The sequence below is a fragment of the Amblyraja radiata genome, chromosome 7 (assembly GCF_010909765.2).
Source record: "Amblyraja radiata isolate CabotCenter1 chromosome 7, sAmbRad1.1.pri, whole genome shotgun sequence".
Lineage (NCBI taxonomy): Eukaryota > Metazoa > Chordata > Chondrichthyes > Rajiformes > Rajidae > Amblyraja > Amblyraja radiata.
Window position 1 is genome coordinate 25,434,959 of NC_045962.1, and position 14,276 is coordinate 25,449,234.

At 42.4% G+C, this 14,276-nt stretch overlaps 1 protein-coding gene across 4 annotated transcripts in view; it reads left to right on the forward strand.

Moving 5' to 3' along the window:
* The window catches only part of lnpk (lunapark, ER junction formation factor), a 107,250-nt gene that overhangs the window by 10,671 nt on the left and 82,303 nt on the right, over positions 1-14,276 (forward strand). For 3 of the 4 annotated variants that reach the window (XM_033023900.1, XM_033023902.1, XM_033023901.1), the window contains exon 3: positions 11,035-11,076. In XM_033023900.1, coding sequence (XP_032879791.1) covers positions 11,035-11,076 — 42 coding nt within the window. Of the gene's footprint in view, positions 1-11,034; positions 11,077-11,122; positions 11,207-14,276 lie in introns of those variants that run through there. The other variant, XM_033023903.1, reaches the window with a different exon arrangement.

Sequence of the window (14,276 nt, forward strand, 5' to 3'; positions counted from 1 at the left end):
GTTTTCCATTTCGGTAGAGATTTCACTTTTCATTCCAAGTATCCACTCCTCATTAAATTTCGTCGTGTTTATGTACACATTTTTAATAAAATCCTTCTCCCCCCCCTCACTCATTTTGTCGCCTCCTGCTGGCCAGCGACCATAACGGCTGCTGGCGCCCGCCTCTCGCCTCAAAGACGCCATTTAAAAACAGCCGCACTGCTGAGTGCTGGAATCTTATGTTCGGGAACGGCTTCAGTTGGAGGACCACATCTCCCGTGGGGGCTACGGGTAGGGAACGGCTGCGTTGGGGGAGCAGACCCAATGGGTCTGCACTTGGCCTAGTATACTTATAAAAGCATTTTTGATTTTCCTTCATATTATCTGCCAGAGCTATCTACTGCTCCCTTTTATTCCCTCCTGGTATCCTTTTTGGGTCTGCTGCTCACTTCTAGAAACTCGTCTAGGAATACACTTTATCCTAGCTGCCTAAACCTGTTACCAAACAACCTGCTTCGATAAACTTTAGCAAGTTCCTGTCGAATACCGAAAGTTGGCCTTGCCCCAATTCAAAATATTAACTTGTTGGCCCGCCCTGTCCTTTATCCATGATTATTTTAAAGCTAATAGAGCAGTGGTCCCTGGTCGCAAAATGCTCGTTCATCGATACTTCAGACACTTGTCCTTCCTAATTACCAAAGAGTAGATCAAGCCTCTCTGAGGAAACTTTCCTGAACACATTTGACAAATTCTACCCTGTCGAAACCCTTGGCACTGTGACAATCCCAGTCTATATTGAGAAAGTTTTAAATCCCCTACTATAATAACCTTGCTTGTCTTGCAGCTGTCTGCAATCTTTTGACTTATTTGGTCTTCTAATTCGCGTGGACTATTTGGGGGGGTGATAAGTACACTCTCAACAAGATGATCATCCCCTTTTTATTTCACACCTTCACCCATCTAGCCTCATTGGGTGAACTATCTGCAATGTCACCTCAGACTATTGCTGTGACACTAACCTTAATCAATAAAGCAACACCTGAACTTTCACCCCCACTGCTATCTCTCCTAGATGCACCCTGGAACATTAAGCTACCAGTCCCATACCCATCATAATCAGGTTTCAGTAACTGCTACAACATCTCAGTCGCATGTACCATCCATGCCCTGGGTTCATCCACTTTAACTGTCAGGCCTCTCGCATTATGATAAATGCAATTCAATCCAAAAATCCTTTCTTGCATGACATGCTCCTTATTCTGTCCATTGGATTTTCTTTCACAGCATTCCATACTGACTTCCAGCCTCTCACCTGATGCCGTCCTGCATTGGATCCTGCCCTCCTGCTTATCTAGTTTAAACGCACCTGTTACAACTCTGGACCTTCTGACTTGAATCTAGCAGTGAAATAAAATTATTGAAATTCTCAGCACAGAAGGAGATCATCTGGCCCATTGTGTACATGCTTGGTAGAAAAGAACGATCTGGTCTAATCATACTTCCCTTGGTTCATAGATTTGCCGATTACAGTATGTCCAAGTTGTTTTTCAAGGCTGTTAAAATCTCTGTCTCGGCTAGAATTTATGGCAGCAAGTTTTAGACCTTCACAATCCTTGGGGTGAAGGCATTTCTAACCATCTCCGTTTCTACCTTTTAGAATTTTGAGATAATAGAAATCCCCTGCTATTCTTTTGTACTATTTTCCCACTTCTGAAACATTGCCCTTTTGTCTCTTGCAGCTGTGCCAACTGCAGTATTTGGTAGAGCTATCCAAATATCTTTTTTCTCTATAGAGCCTGCATAACATGCCTCTTCATGTATATTTCCAAGCCCCAAATGAAATATATGATTGAATTGCTTCCAAACCTCTTCATTGTTCTAAATCGGACATCTATATAATTAAAAGTCTCATCTTGACCACTTCCTGTCTGCGCTGTATATTGATTTTAGAAAAAACGCTACCATATATCGCTATGATTTTTGGCCATCTTACTCAGTCCTCCTCCGCTGAGCAGGCCCCGAGGTAACGCCCCTCCCGGCGGGGTGGGGGGGGGGGGAGGGGGGGTGGGCAGGACTATAAAATCCCGGGTGCCTGGACGTGACTAAGTCACTCTGCAAGAACGCAAGGGAGAGGCCACGATTCTTATTCTAAGCTGAACTGTGAGTGCAAGGTATTTGCAATAAATGATTTGTTAGCCGTTAATGACAATGCCATGAGTTGTTTGGCCTGCTGCCCTGCGTGTGCTTGAAAATGCAATGCATTATTAGGTCCGACTGTGTTTGGAAGGAATAAATGCTTTATTAGGTCCGGCTGTGTTTTGTTCAAAAGTCCCCGCTCATTTCCGCTTAGTGGACAGGTCGCGCTGATTGCGTAATTTCCAGTGAGTGCAGAGGTCGGGCTGATTGCGTAATTTAAGGAAGTGCAGAGGTCACGCTAAATGCGAAAGTGCTGCTGACTGCGGAAGCCCCAAAGTGGGGAGGCCGCGCTCAGCCGTGTGAGTATTCAAGAAAGTTTACTGCCGTGTGTGTGTGTGTTCACAATGTCCATACTAGCCCTCTGGATACCAGTCCCTTCGGCCCACAACACCCATGTTAGCGCTCCAGAACCCCCCCCCCCCCCCCCCCCCCCCCACTGGCCAGCAATATTGGAATTGGTGGAGAGGTGGAATATTGCGCTGGTGGACCAGCCCTTCCATGTGAAGCTGGGACCCAATGGATCCCACTTAGTCTAGTATGTGTTAAAGGAAACAAACACCATGCTTTCCTACTGGTTTCTTTGCCAATTTATTGAAATATTTGCCAAATTTGTATACACCTCAACCAGTGCGAATAGTATTTTCTTAACCAGTAAGAAAATATCTTAAACACCTCAGCAGATGCCTTTCAGATCATAACCAAATTGTTGTTGTGCAAGTCTTGATTGTTTATTGAAGGAAAATTGATCTCTGAGCCTGACAATCATTTTACGCCTGCAAATATGTGAACCCAGCCCGAGTTACTGAATTTTATTTTCCTTCTTGGAGGCCTTGTTGTGGGCACCATTGACGGACTAGCAGAAGTACATTAATTCAACGCATGAAGCCCAGATAGATAATTTCATGGTGGATTGCCTATTAAGGTTTGTTTTTACTTCAAACAGATAACAACACAAAAGTTAGTAATAAAGCAGTAAAATCTTTATTTCGCCCAGGCGGGTGTGGCAGTCAACTCTCACAGTATGTAAAATACAGACTATAGAGTCACTCTATCCCCACACACAGAGGTAATGTTCATATACAATATATACAATATATATATATACAATATATATATATTGTGTGTGTATATATATATATAACTAAAAGTCTGATCTTGACCACTTCCTGTTCCGTATATTGATTTTAGAAAAAACGCCACTTATGGCTGCGATTTTTGGCCATCTTACTCAGAGTCCCCCTCCGCTGCGCAGGACAAGAGGATTTTTCCCATCGATGAAAAATAAAAGATTTATTAGTGTTAAAAAATGTTGAGATTCTCTCTGCTGAAGGCCACGCCCCTTCCGGAGGGACTATAAAACCCAGAAGTGTTGAGTGCCTCAGTCAATCTCTGCAAGATGGGGGAGCGAGAGGGTCACGTCTCTCAGTCTGAGCTGTGAATAACATTGAACATGTAGTTTGAAACTGCCTCAGTGTTTTTTTGCTTTGAAAATACCTTGGTGTTGCCTCTGCTTTGAAAGTGCCTCATTGGAAAGTGGTTGGTGTTGCCTCTGCTTTGAAATTGCCTCATTGGAAAGTGGTTGGTGTTGCTTCTTATTATATAATTAAAAGTCTAATCGTGACCGCTTCCTGATTGCGCTGTATATTGATTTTAGAAAAAACGCTACCACGTACGGCTGTGATTTTTGGCCATCTTACTCAGTCCCCCTCCGCTCATCAGGTGCCGAGGACCCATCGATGTAAATTAAAAGAGTTATTACTGTTTAAAAAATGTTGAGATTCTCTCTCCTGTCAATCATGCCATAAAGGCCACGCACCTTCCTGTGGGAGGGGGAGGGACTATAAAACCTGGAAATGTGGGTGTGGCTCAGTCTCTGCAAGATGGGGGAGGGAGAGGTCACGACTCTCTGTCTTTAGTGGCCTTGCACCCTGCTTGAAGTGGCATGACACTGCACTTCAATTCGGTGGCATTGCACCCTGCTTGAAGTGGTATGAAACTGCACTTGAATTTGGTGGCCTTGCACCTTGCTTGAAATGGAATTTCAAGGAATAGCCATGAGTCAACTGCCAGCCCACCAGCCGTGAGTGAGTGAGCTGCCTGCCCAAGAATCCATTCGGCCACAATGTCTATACTAGCCCTCTGGAAACCAGTCCCTTCAGCCCACAATGCCCATACTAGTGCTCCAGAAAGCCCCCCCCCCCAACACTGTCCACCAATAGTGGAATTGGTGGAGAGTTGGAATATTGCGTTGGGGGACCAGCACTCCCGTGTGAACATGGAACCCAACGGGTCCCACTTAGGCTAGTACATGTATAAGTGTGTGCGTGTGCGTGTGCACACACACACACACACACACACACACACACACACACACACACACACACACACACACACAAATAAACAGATAAAGTGCAATAGGCTGTTATAGTTCAGAGTTCGTTTGAAGTTGTGTTTAATAGTCTGATAGCTGTGGGGAAGACCCTGTTCCTGAACCTGGATGTTGCAGATTTCAGGCTCCTGCATCTTCTGCCTGATGGCAGCGGAGACATGAGTGTGTGGTCAGGATGGTGTGGGTCCTTGATGATGCTGGCAGCCTTTTTGAGACAGCACCTGTGATAGATTCCCTCAATGGTAGGGAGGTCAGAGCCGATGATGGACTGGGCAATGTTTGCAACTTTTTGTAGCCTTTTCCGCTCCTGGACGCTCAGGTTGCCGTACCAAGCCACAGTGGCCGAACATCTCTCATCCTCCAGCTTGGAGCAGAAGTCCCTTTTGGCCTTTTTGATGGCCGTACCAAGGCCGTATCTGGACTTCTTGTATCTCCAGCCCTGAATGCCTGGGATTTGTCTTCCGAAGAATGCAGATCTCATGGTTCATCCAAGGCTTCGGAAACACTCGGAAGGATTTTGTTGGGATGCAATCCTCCACACATTTCTTTATGAAGTCTGTAGCGTATTCATTCAGGTTCGTTGCCGAGTCCCTGAACATTGCCCAGTCTACAGACTCCAAACAGTCCTGGAGTTGTTCCTCTGCCAAGGTTAGCCCATATATGGTTATGCTGAAGAAGTTATTTTTTTGCAGATTCAAGCATTTGTTGATGTGCATTACTATGTGTGGAGTAAAGGGTAGGAACGAATCGTCTGAACATTTTTCTGATTGTTTATATCATAGAGCAAAAACATTAATGTTATTGTGCTGTAATCTCGCTAGTGTTATAAAAGAAAGGCGAAAACATTTCTGTTATTGTGCTGTACTCTTGTTAGTGTTAATCGGAGAAAGGTTAAGCATCCATTTTATTGCTTCTAAATCTACAGCAGAATCCATTTTGTAACTTATAAATCTTTAAACTCTTTCATGCCTTTTTACTGATCAACTGGCACCTACATTGACATTGCTATAGTTTATCTTATGACTGGGTAACAATATTTTATTTAAATTGAGTGGAAATTAATTGCTTAACGGAATAAATGCATATGTTCTGGTGGCAAACATAAGCTGCGATTATCATCTAACAAAAAAATTAAAGCTGCATTTGTTTGTGAAATAGGGTAACCCTCCAGTATTATCATTATTCTGCTGTGGAACTGTGTACCTGTACTATTTGATCTCTTTGCTCTGCAGCAATCTCCAAGGCCCTGCTATTCACTGTGAAGGTCCTGCCTGGACCTCACACTTTTTTGCATTTAACCACTGCTCAGCCCGCTTGCCCAACTGATCAAGATCCTGCTGTAATTTTTGATAACCAACTTTGCAATCAACAATACCACACTTTAATATCAGCTGCAAACTTACTATTCAACATTCTTATCTAAATCATTGATATAAGCCACAAATAACAATGGGTCCAGCACCAATCCATGATGCACACCACTGGTGACAGGCCTACAGTCAGAAAACCAACAAACCATCATCCTCTGCTTTCTTCCATGAGCCAATTCTCTATCCAGTTGGCTAGCTCCCTGGGTCCTATGCGATCTAACCTTCCAGAGCAGTCTACCATGCAGAACCTTATCAAATGCAAAATTGCTAACTTTAATATATCAACGAGCTCTGCATTACAGAAGGCTGTTTCGTGATTTTCCACGATGCCAAGACATTATCTGCACATTCATCAAGAAACACGAGTTGAACAAAAATCTGTGTTGATTATTTTTCACAAATTTATGAGAGCAAATTTTATTCAGTTTGTTTCATATTTGGGTAGCGGTTTACGAAATTTGCAAGAGCAAATTTCCATAATCCAAATGGCCATAATGCAATGTCCTGAACTGAATAAAGAAGCTGTAAATGAATGCAATTTCTGCTCATGAAAAGCAATCTGGTTCATTGCAGATCCTGGTTTAGTGTCTTGATTTATCCTTTATGTTAAAAAAAATAAACAGATTTTGCTTTGTGCTAAAGCTGTGCATTATTTCAATTTCTCTAAGTTTCACATAAAATGTTTTAAAAACAATGTAATACCGTCACTGTTTTCAGAGTTACTTGATTTATATTGGATTACATTTATAGGTAATGTAATTATTGGTAAGCCTATATGTGCTTTGTTTCAGTTCACTATCTGCAATGCATGCACAGCCATTTTTATCAGAACCCCATGGAGTCTGTAATTCCAGCTATTTAGGTTCTCCTTTCCAGTATCTGGATGTCTGCTATTTCTATGTAGTTTATCCTCATATTCTCTAACCTTTGCTGCTGGGTCTAGGTAGAAATGTTTCTGTCTGTTTTTTGGAGTACAATTTGACACATTATACATACTGTTTTTCACTGAAGAAATCAAAATATGTTCTATACATTATTTTAATTGGCTCTGGTCTTTTCAAAGTTGAAAACAAAGTGAAGGACAAAACAGAAGAGCAGCAGTTGAATAAGTAAAAGCAACATTATAAAATGAAACGTTTTTAACATATATGCAAAACTTTAGAGAATCCTGGCAAAATGTATTGATTGTCCAACTCTTTGCTTGAATAAAATGGTGATGGACTGCCTTTTACTAGTTTGTTGCTGTCCTGTGGTAACATCTTTGTGTGGAAGACTGTTAAGTAGGACATTTCAGGATTTTAATGCTGCAGTGGTGAAGAATGGTTATGATGCTATACAGTCTATACCAGATTGTTCCAAGGACATTTCTGAAGAAAAAGTCACTTTTTAACTTGCAGGAAACAAATTTAGGAAAAAATCCTAGTTAATCAAACTAAATCTTGTCATATTACATTAACTTGTTGACCCGTTCAATCCCTCTAATTATGTTTCTGTGATCAGATGCTAAATGAAAGGATTATTCTTTGTAAAGTAAGAGTGCACAAAAAATAAGAATTCACTTTCCAAAGTTAGTTTATCTCCTATCTGTCCAATCATCGAATGGATAATTAACATGCCTTAGAATGATAATTCTGTTAATCCTGCACTGGTCCCTCATCTGTGCAAAATTTCCTCTTCCCCATCACAATTCCCGAGTCTTTTCAGTTGAAGTTCCTTGCATATCATAAAATAGAAAAGCTGTTTTTTTTTTAATGATTTGGAAATTACTGCTTCCTCTTGCATGCTCCAACCTTTACTGTTTACTTCTCTGTCCCTTGCATAGGTAAGTATACACATCCAATTATAGATTTGAATTAATATATGACATATCTGAAATAAGCATGAAACAGGAGGCAGAAGACAAATGTATCCTATCAGAATATTTCAAAATCTACCTGCAAATCCACTTCAGTATTGTGAATTAATGATTTGATAAATGGTGCATTACTGTTCCAAGAAATTTAGACATACTATGAATTGAGTTTTTATGTGAATATGATATAGGAAAGAAGCTTAATTGTGTGAGCCATGCTCAAGACATTGGTGCATTTCAGTTGATTTATCATACATAGGACAGTACAGCAAAGGGACGGGCCCTTTAGCTCACAATATTTGTGCCGGACATGATGCCAAGTTAAACTGATCTCATCTGCCTGCACATGATCCATATCCCTCTATTCCTTGCACTTCCATTTGCCCATCTAAAAGCCTTTTAAATGCCATTATTGAATATGCATCCACTACCACCTTGGCTACCAGGCTATCCCTAATTAGCCCATTGAATCCTATCTTAAAAAATGCTCTCCCATTGTTTCCCTACCACTGACGGGAGGCTCACCAGCCGAAAGTTCCCTCTAATCTCTTTACTTCCCTTCTTAAACAAAGGAACAACACGGGCCTCTCTCTAGTCCCCTGGGACCTCGCCTATGGCTCGAGAATAAACAACGATCCTTGTCAAGGCCCCCGCAATCTCTCTTGCCTTCATCAATAACCTGGAATAGATCTCATCAGGCCCTGGGAACTTATCCACCTTAATGATCTTTAAGAGCCTCAGCACCACCACCTTCTCGATTTCAAACTGCCCTTGCATCATTGTACTTTCCACACTGATCTCGCTGACCTCCAAGTCCTTCTTGGTGAATACAGATGCTAAGTTCTTGAGCACCTCTCCTACATCCTCCAAGCATAGATAACTCCCTTTATCCCTGAGAGGTTACCCTCTTGTTTTTAACATGTGTGTAAAAAGCCTTTGGATTTTCCTTAATCTGACTTGCCTATGACATTTCATGGCCCCTTTTGACCCTTCCAATCACACTCTTAAGTTCTTTCCTACATAAGAACTCATGTTTTTTTCCTTACAAGTTGTTTCCTCATAAGCCCCGATTGATGCCACCTTCATAGACCTGACATATGTTTTGCTTTTCTTCCTGACCAAGCTTACAACTTCTTTGGTCATCCACAGTTCCTTTACCGTACCTTCATATCCCTCCTCCTTACTGGACCATTCACTCTGATCAGCTGCCCTTTAAACATCTCCCAACTGGGGACTTGTCCAATAACAACTGCTCCCAATCTACCCTCCCCAGCTCTCGCGTAATGACATGGTAATTTGTTTTTCCCTAATTAAGTACATTTCCCCAACATTACTATCCCTATTTAAAATAATCTTAAAAGGAGTTGTCATCACTATCTCAAGTATGCTCTTCCCCTGTAACACCAGGCAGCTGGCCAGACTCGTTTCCCAATACAAGGTCCAGTATGGTCCCTCGAGTCGGACTATGCACGTACTGTTTAAAGAAACCTCCTTGGATTCACCTAACACTCTGCCTTGTCTAATCCTATTGCACTAAGCAAGTCCCAGTGAATATTGGGGAAGTTAAAGTCATCCACTACAACAACCCTGTGGTTCTTGCATCTGTCCTTAATTTGTCTACATATCTGATCCTCTATTTCCTGCTGGGTATTGGGTGGTCTATAATATCCCATTAGGGTGATTGCTCCTTTCTAATTTTTGCGCTCAACCTCTAATGCCTCAATTAGATGCGCCCTCCAGTACGTCCACTCGAGTGCCACTGTGACACTCTCCCTGATTAGTAAAACAACTCCTTCACCTCTTTTACCTATCTCTCTATCACATCTTTGTGGATGGGAATTTGAGACTAAATGCTGTGTTTTGCTGAGGAAAGCATATTTGGATCAGGTAATGGTTATAATTTAGTCCTCTTTTACATCTTACACTTAGTCCTTTTTTCCTATTTCCATTGTGAAATTCAGTGTTCATACACAACAACAGCATCCTATGTAACAGCAACTTGTTACACATTCATATGGTGGAAGAATGTAATTAACACTGATAAATTAAGTTTGGATTCCAACTTTGGGTATAGGAATTTAAAGTCATAGTATAAATGTGCCCTGTAAATCAATGAGTAAATTTATCATGCCACTATGATCATATATTAAAATCTATCTCGCTTACATAACTAAAAATCTTGTGTTTGTGCCCAAGATGTGTCTCTGTGTCAATCTGGTTAATTCCTATCTTCCAAATGCTAGGCCACAGCCTTCCCATTTTCACACATCCTATTATCCTTTTTCCAGTGGTGGTGATAAACATCTTCCACCTATTTCTGAAGTTATTCGCGATTAAAGCTTAAAAAATGCCAACTTTAACAAGATTTTTACTGTTAAAATCCTTCCTCCCAGCTTCCAACACACATCGATACTAGTTGCAAAACAGGAACACTGAATTTCACCTCTGGGATATTTCAACAGGAGGGGGAGGGCTAATTGGTATTACAGTTGGAACTGCTGCAGCAGACAGGGGAGGTGCAATTGGAATTTATTTTAAAGTCCACTGCTGAGGGAGGCAGGGGAGTGCTGGAATCTTACTTTCGGGAACGGTTTCAGTTGCTTTGGGGGCACGGGTGAGTGGTGGAATCTTGCATTGGGGGGTCTGCACTTGGTCTAGTGTATAATAAAAGGTATAATTTTACAAAATGGTGTTGGTTAGTTTTCTGTTCGTTTTTCCTGTTGGACATTTTCTGAGTGCATTGACTTCAAAAGGATGATATTGACGTTTATTTTTTCCCTTTTCTGTGCTTGTGATAATAAACAGTGTTAATCAAAGTTGCATGTAGGCCTTGCATAACAATGTCAAACAAAGTTGCATTATGGCCATTTGTTTAGTCGTGTTAACTTATTATCATGGAAGGTATGGTTATACAATACTCTTTTTTGTTTAGTAATGCTGTATACCAGTGTCTTTGCAAATCTGCTCATGTCATCATTTGTCCTAGTTGACATTATGCTCGTTCTTGATTCTATTCCATTGCAAAGAAACTGGTAGATTTATTCATTGTATGACTCCGTCAAACGTAAACTATTTGGTAAAGGGTCCATCGAATGTAAAAGGAGCAGTGAACTTTTTAACTGTAATGTATTGCATAAATATAAATACATCATATATAATGTACATAATATTACTTAAATAGCTTTTTTTGTACACGATTATGTGAATATGTACCTGTATTTTTACATTTCTTTTTATCTTTAACGCAGGCAAAGCCTTCCACGATAGAAATATTGGAAAAAATTGACAAGGTACCATTTTTTAATTCATCGTTTTTCAATACAAATGAGGTAGTGCCAAGCAGTCCCGAATACGGAATTCAAATGTCATTCAGCATTAGTGGAATTTATATTTGGTCAATGATCTGAAATGAAAAAAATGGTAATGATATCCACAAAAATAGCAATTGTCATTAAAATCCCAAAACCCAGTTTACTATTATTTTTAGGGGAGGTAATTTGCCCAGTCTTGCTTAAATGCGACTCCACACCCACTAAAATGGTGAACTCTGGAATAACCTAGAAAGCCAATCAAAGTTTTCAAAGGTATTTTATTGTCACATGTAATAATAATAATAATGGATGGGATTTATATAGCGCCTTTCTAATACTCAAGGCGCTTTACATCGCATTATTCATTCACTCCTCAGTCACACTCGGTGGTAGTAAGCTACTTCTGTAGCCACAGCTGCCCTGGGGCAGACTGACGGAAGCGTGGCTGCCAATCTGTGCCTACGGCCCCTCCGACCACCACCAATCACTCACACACATTCACACACATTCACACACAGGCAAAGGTGGGTGAAGTGTCTTGCCCAAGGACACAACGACAGTATGCACTCCAAGCGGGATTCGAACCGGCTACCTTCCGGTTGCCAGCCGAACAATGCCAGCCCATTGTGCCATCTGTCGTCCCAATGTACACAATGCACAAGTCGGCAGTCAAAGGGGGTAAAAGCATGCCCAACGTCGCGCTCATCCTGAAGGCCACCTTCGTGTGTGGCTGCATCAGGTGGAGTGTAGAGCCAAAGCACGTGGGCACCAAGTGTCACTACCTGCTGAGGTTCCACCTGTCCCCGGTGTTGCGAAGGATGGGCCTGGCGCAGGTGCCATGCAGTGTGCCAGTCAGCTGTACATTGCCGCCGCATCTGTCTGTGGAAAGTTCTTCCGGACAAACACCTTTGACCGCATGTCCATTGGGCAGTGGTCAGCACGGAACGTCCTGCAGGGAAAGGACTCGATGGATCCGGTGGCGTGGTTCCCAGAGCAGACTGCCCAGCTCGTCTGGCAAAATGCCTCATCGCCAGAACTCACCAACAAGCACCAAGACCTGGCTTGGCTGGCGGTGAGGGGAGCTCTCCCTGTCAGATCCTGCCTGCACTGTCGGAACCTCATTACCAGCGCACGCTGCCCTCGGGACGGCTGCTATGGAGAGGAGACGGTTGCCCACCTCTTTGCAGAGTGTGGATTCGCAAGAGTCTGGAGAGGTCTGCAAGGGTCCCTGTCAAGGTTTATTCCGAACAGCTCCGTCACAGAGGACTCTGATTTACGGACTGTTCCCAGGGACGCATTCAGAGACTGACATCGAGTGCTGCTGGAGGGTCATCAACTCGGTGATAGATGCTCTGTGGTCTCCCGAGCGTTGTTCACCACCCAGCAGAACGAGATGTCCGTCAGGGAATGTTGCTTACTGGCCCGCTGTAAACTGCAGGAATATGTGCTGAGGGACGCACTGAAGCTCGGTGCAGACAACGCCAAGGCTCGGTGGGGGAGGACCACAGTCTAGGGTCTTTCCACTGCTGGACATGGGGGTAGGGTGTGGTGGAGACGCCCCTCAAAATAAGGGAAGTGATTCCACGCCAGTGGGCCACAGGAGTGGCAAGGGGTGGTGGACAAATTCGTGAAATTTGAGCAATGTAGGCAGACTGTATTGAATAATCTGTATAGCCTCCGAAAATGTCGGATGAATTTTTCGCACAGTTCATGTATTGTACATATTTATTACCTGAATAAAGTCTATTTTGAATTTTTTTTTTTTTAAAAAGTGTACCAATTAAGGTTCAATGATATGCGAATTACCATACAGCCATACGAAAAAAAAGCAACAAGACACAACTACAAAAGGTTAACATAAATATCCACCACGGTGGATTCCCCGCATTCCTCACTGTGATGGAAGGCAAAAGAAAGTCCAACTTCTTCCTCTTTATTCTCCCGCGGTCGGGGCAGTCAAACCATCCGCAATCGGGGCGATCAAAGCCCCCGCGTCGGGGCGGTCGAAACTCCTGTGGCTTGGAGTTCCTGAACGTCGGTTTCTATCCAGAAACCGCAAGCTCCGTGGTGCTAAGTCCGCAAGCACCCATGGTTGGAGCTCCAAGGTCGATCCCTGGCAAAGGGAACTCAAGCTCTGTGATGGTAAGTCGCGCAAGCTCTGCGATGGTAAGTCCGAGCAAGGGCCAACTCCTCGATGTTCGGCCGCAGTGCGGACGGAGATACGATATGGAAAACATCGCATCTCTGTTGAGGTAATAGATTAATAAGTTCCCCCCAACTCTTCTCCCCCCCCCACATAAAACAAGCTAAAGAACACTAAAAACATACATTTAACACATACTTATTAAACACAAAGAGACAGACAAACTGTTGGCGAAGCAGCCATTGCTGGCTCCACCTGATGATTATCAATTTGATGCATTTAGTGGTTGAAGGACCACAGTTTAGGGTTACTCTGCTACTGGATATTGGGCTGACCTTGGTGGGGACGCTCTTCAAACAAGGGAAGAATTATTGCCTCAAGGCCACATAAGTGACAAAGGTGCTATGGGTAAAACTAAAAGGAAAGTGCTAACACTACTGAGTACAATACCAGCAGTATTGAATGTATTGAAATTAAGAAGGTCTTAAGAGTTTTGCACTGTTCTCTTACATTGTATATGTTTTACTATGAAGTTTACTTTTGTTTTCTAAAACATGCTGACCTTGCAGTAAAGCCCACATCCTATAAACACGAAAAAGGTTTATCAACACTTAGTTGATTTGCTTTGGTTTTTATTGCTCACAGTAAGTTATGAAACTAAATTTTAATAAAGCTGTTATAGCACCGAGACCGCTCTTATTAAAGTTGTAAACGACATCCGTCTTAACACAGACTCTGGCAAAGTTTCAATATTAATGCTATTAGATCTCAGTGCTGCATTCGACACTGTTGATCACTCAATACTTTTGGACAGGTTGGAAAAATGGGTGGGGCTCTCAGGCACAGTCTTAAGTTGGTTCAGGTCATATTTACAAGATAGGAACTATTTTGTTTCCATTGGCGACTTTGTATCAGAACCAATCAACGTGACGTGTGGAGTACCGCAAGGTTCGATCTTAGGGCCCTCTTTATTCAACATCTACATGCTCCCACTAGGGCAAATCATGCGATATAATAATATTGACCACCACTGCTA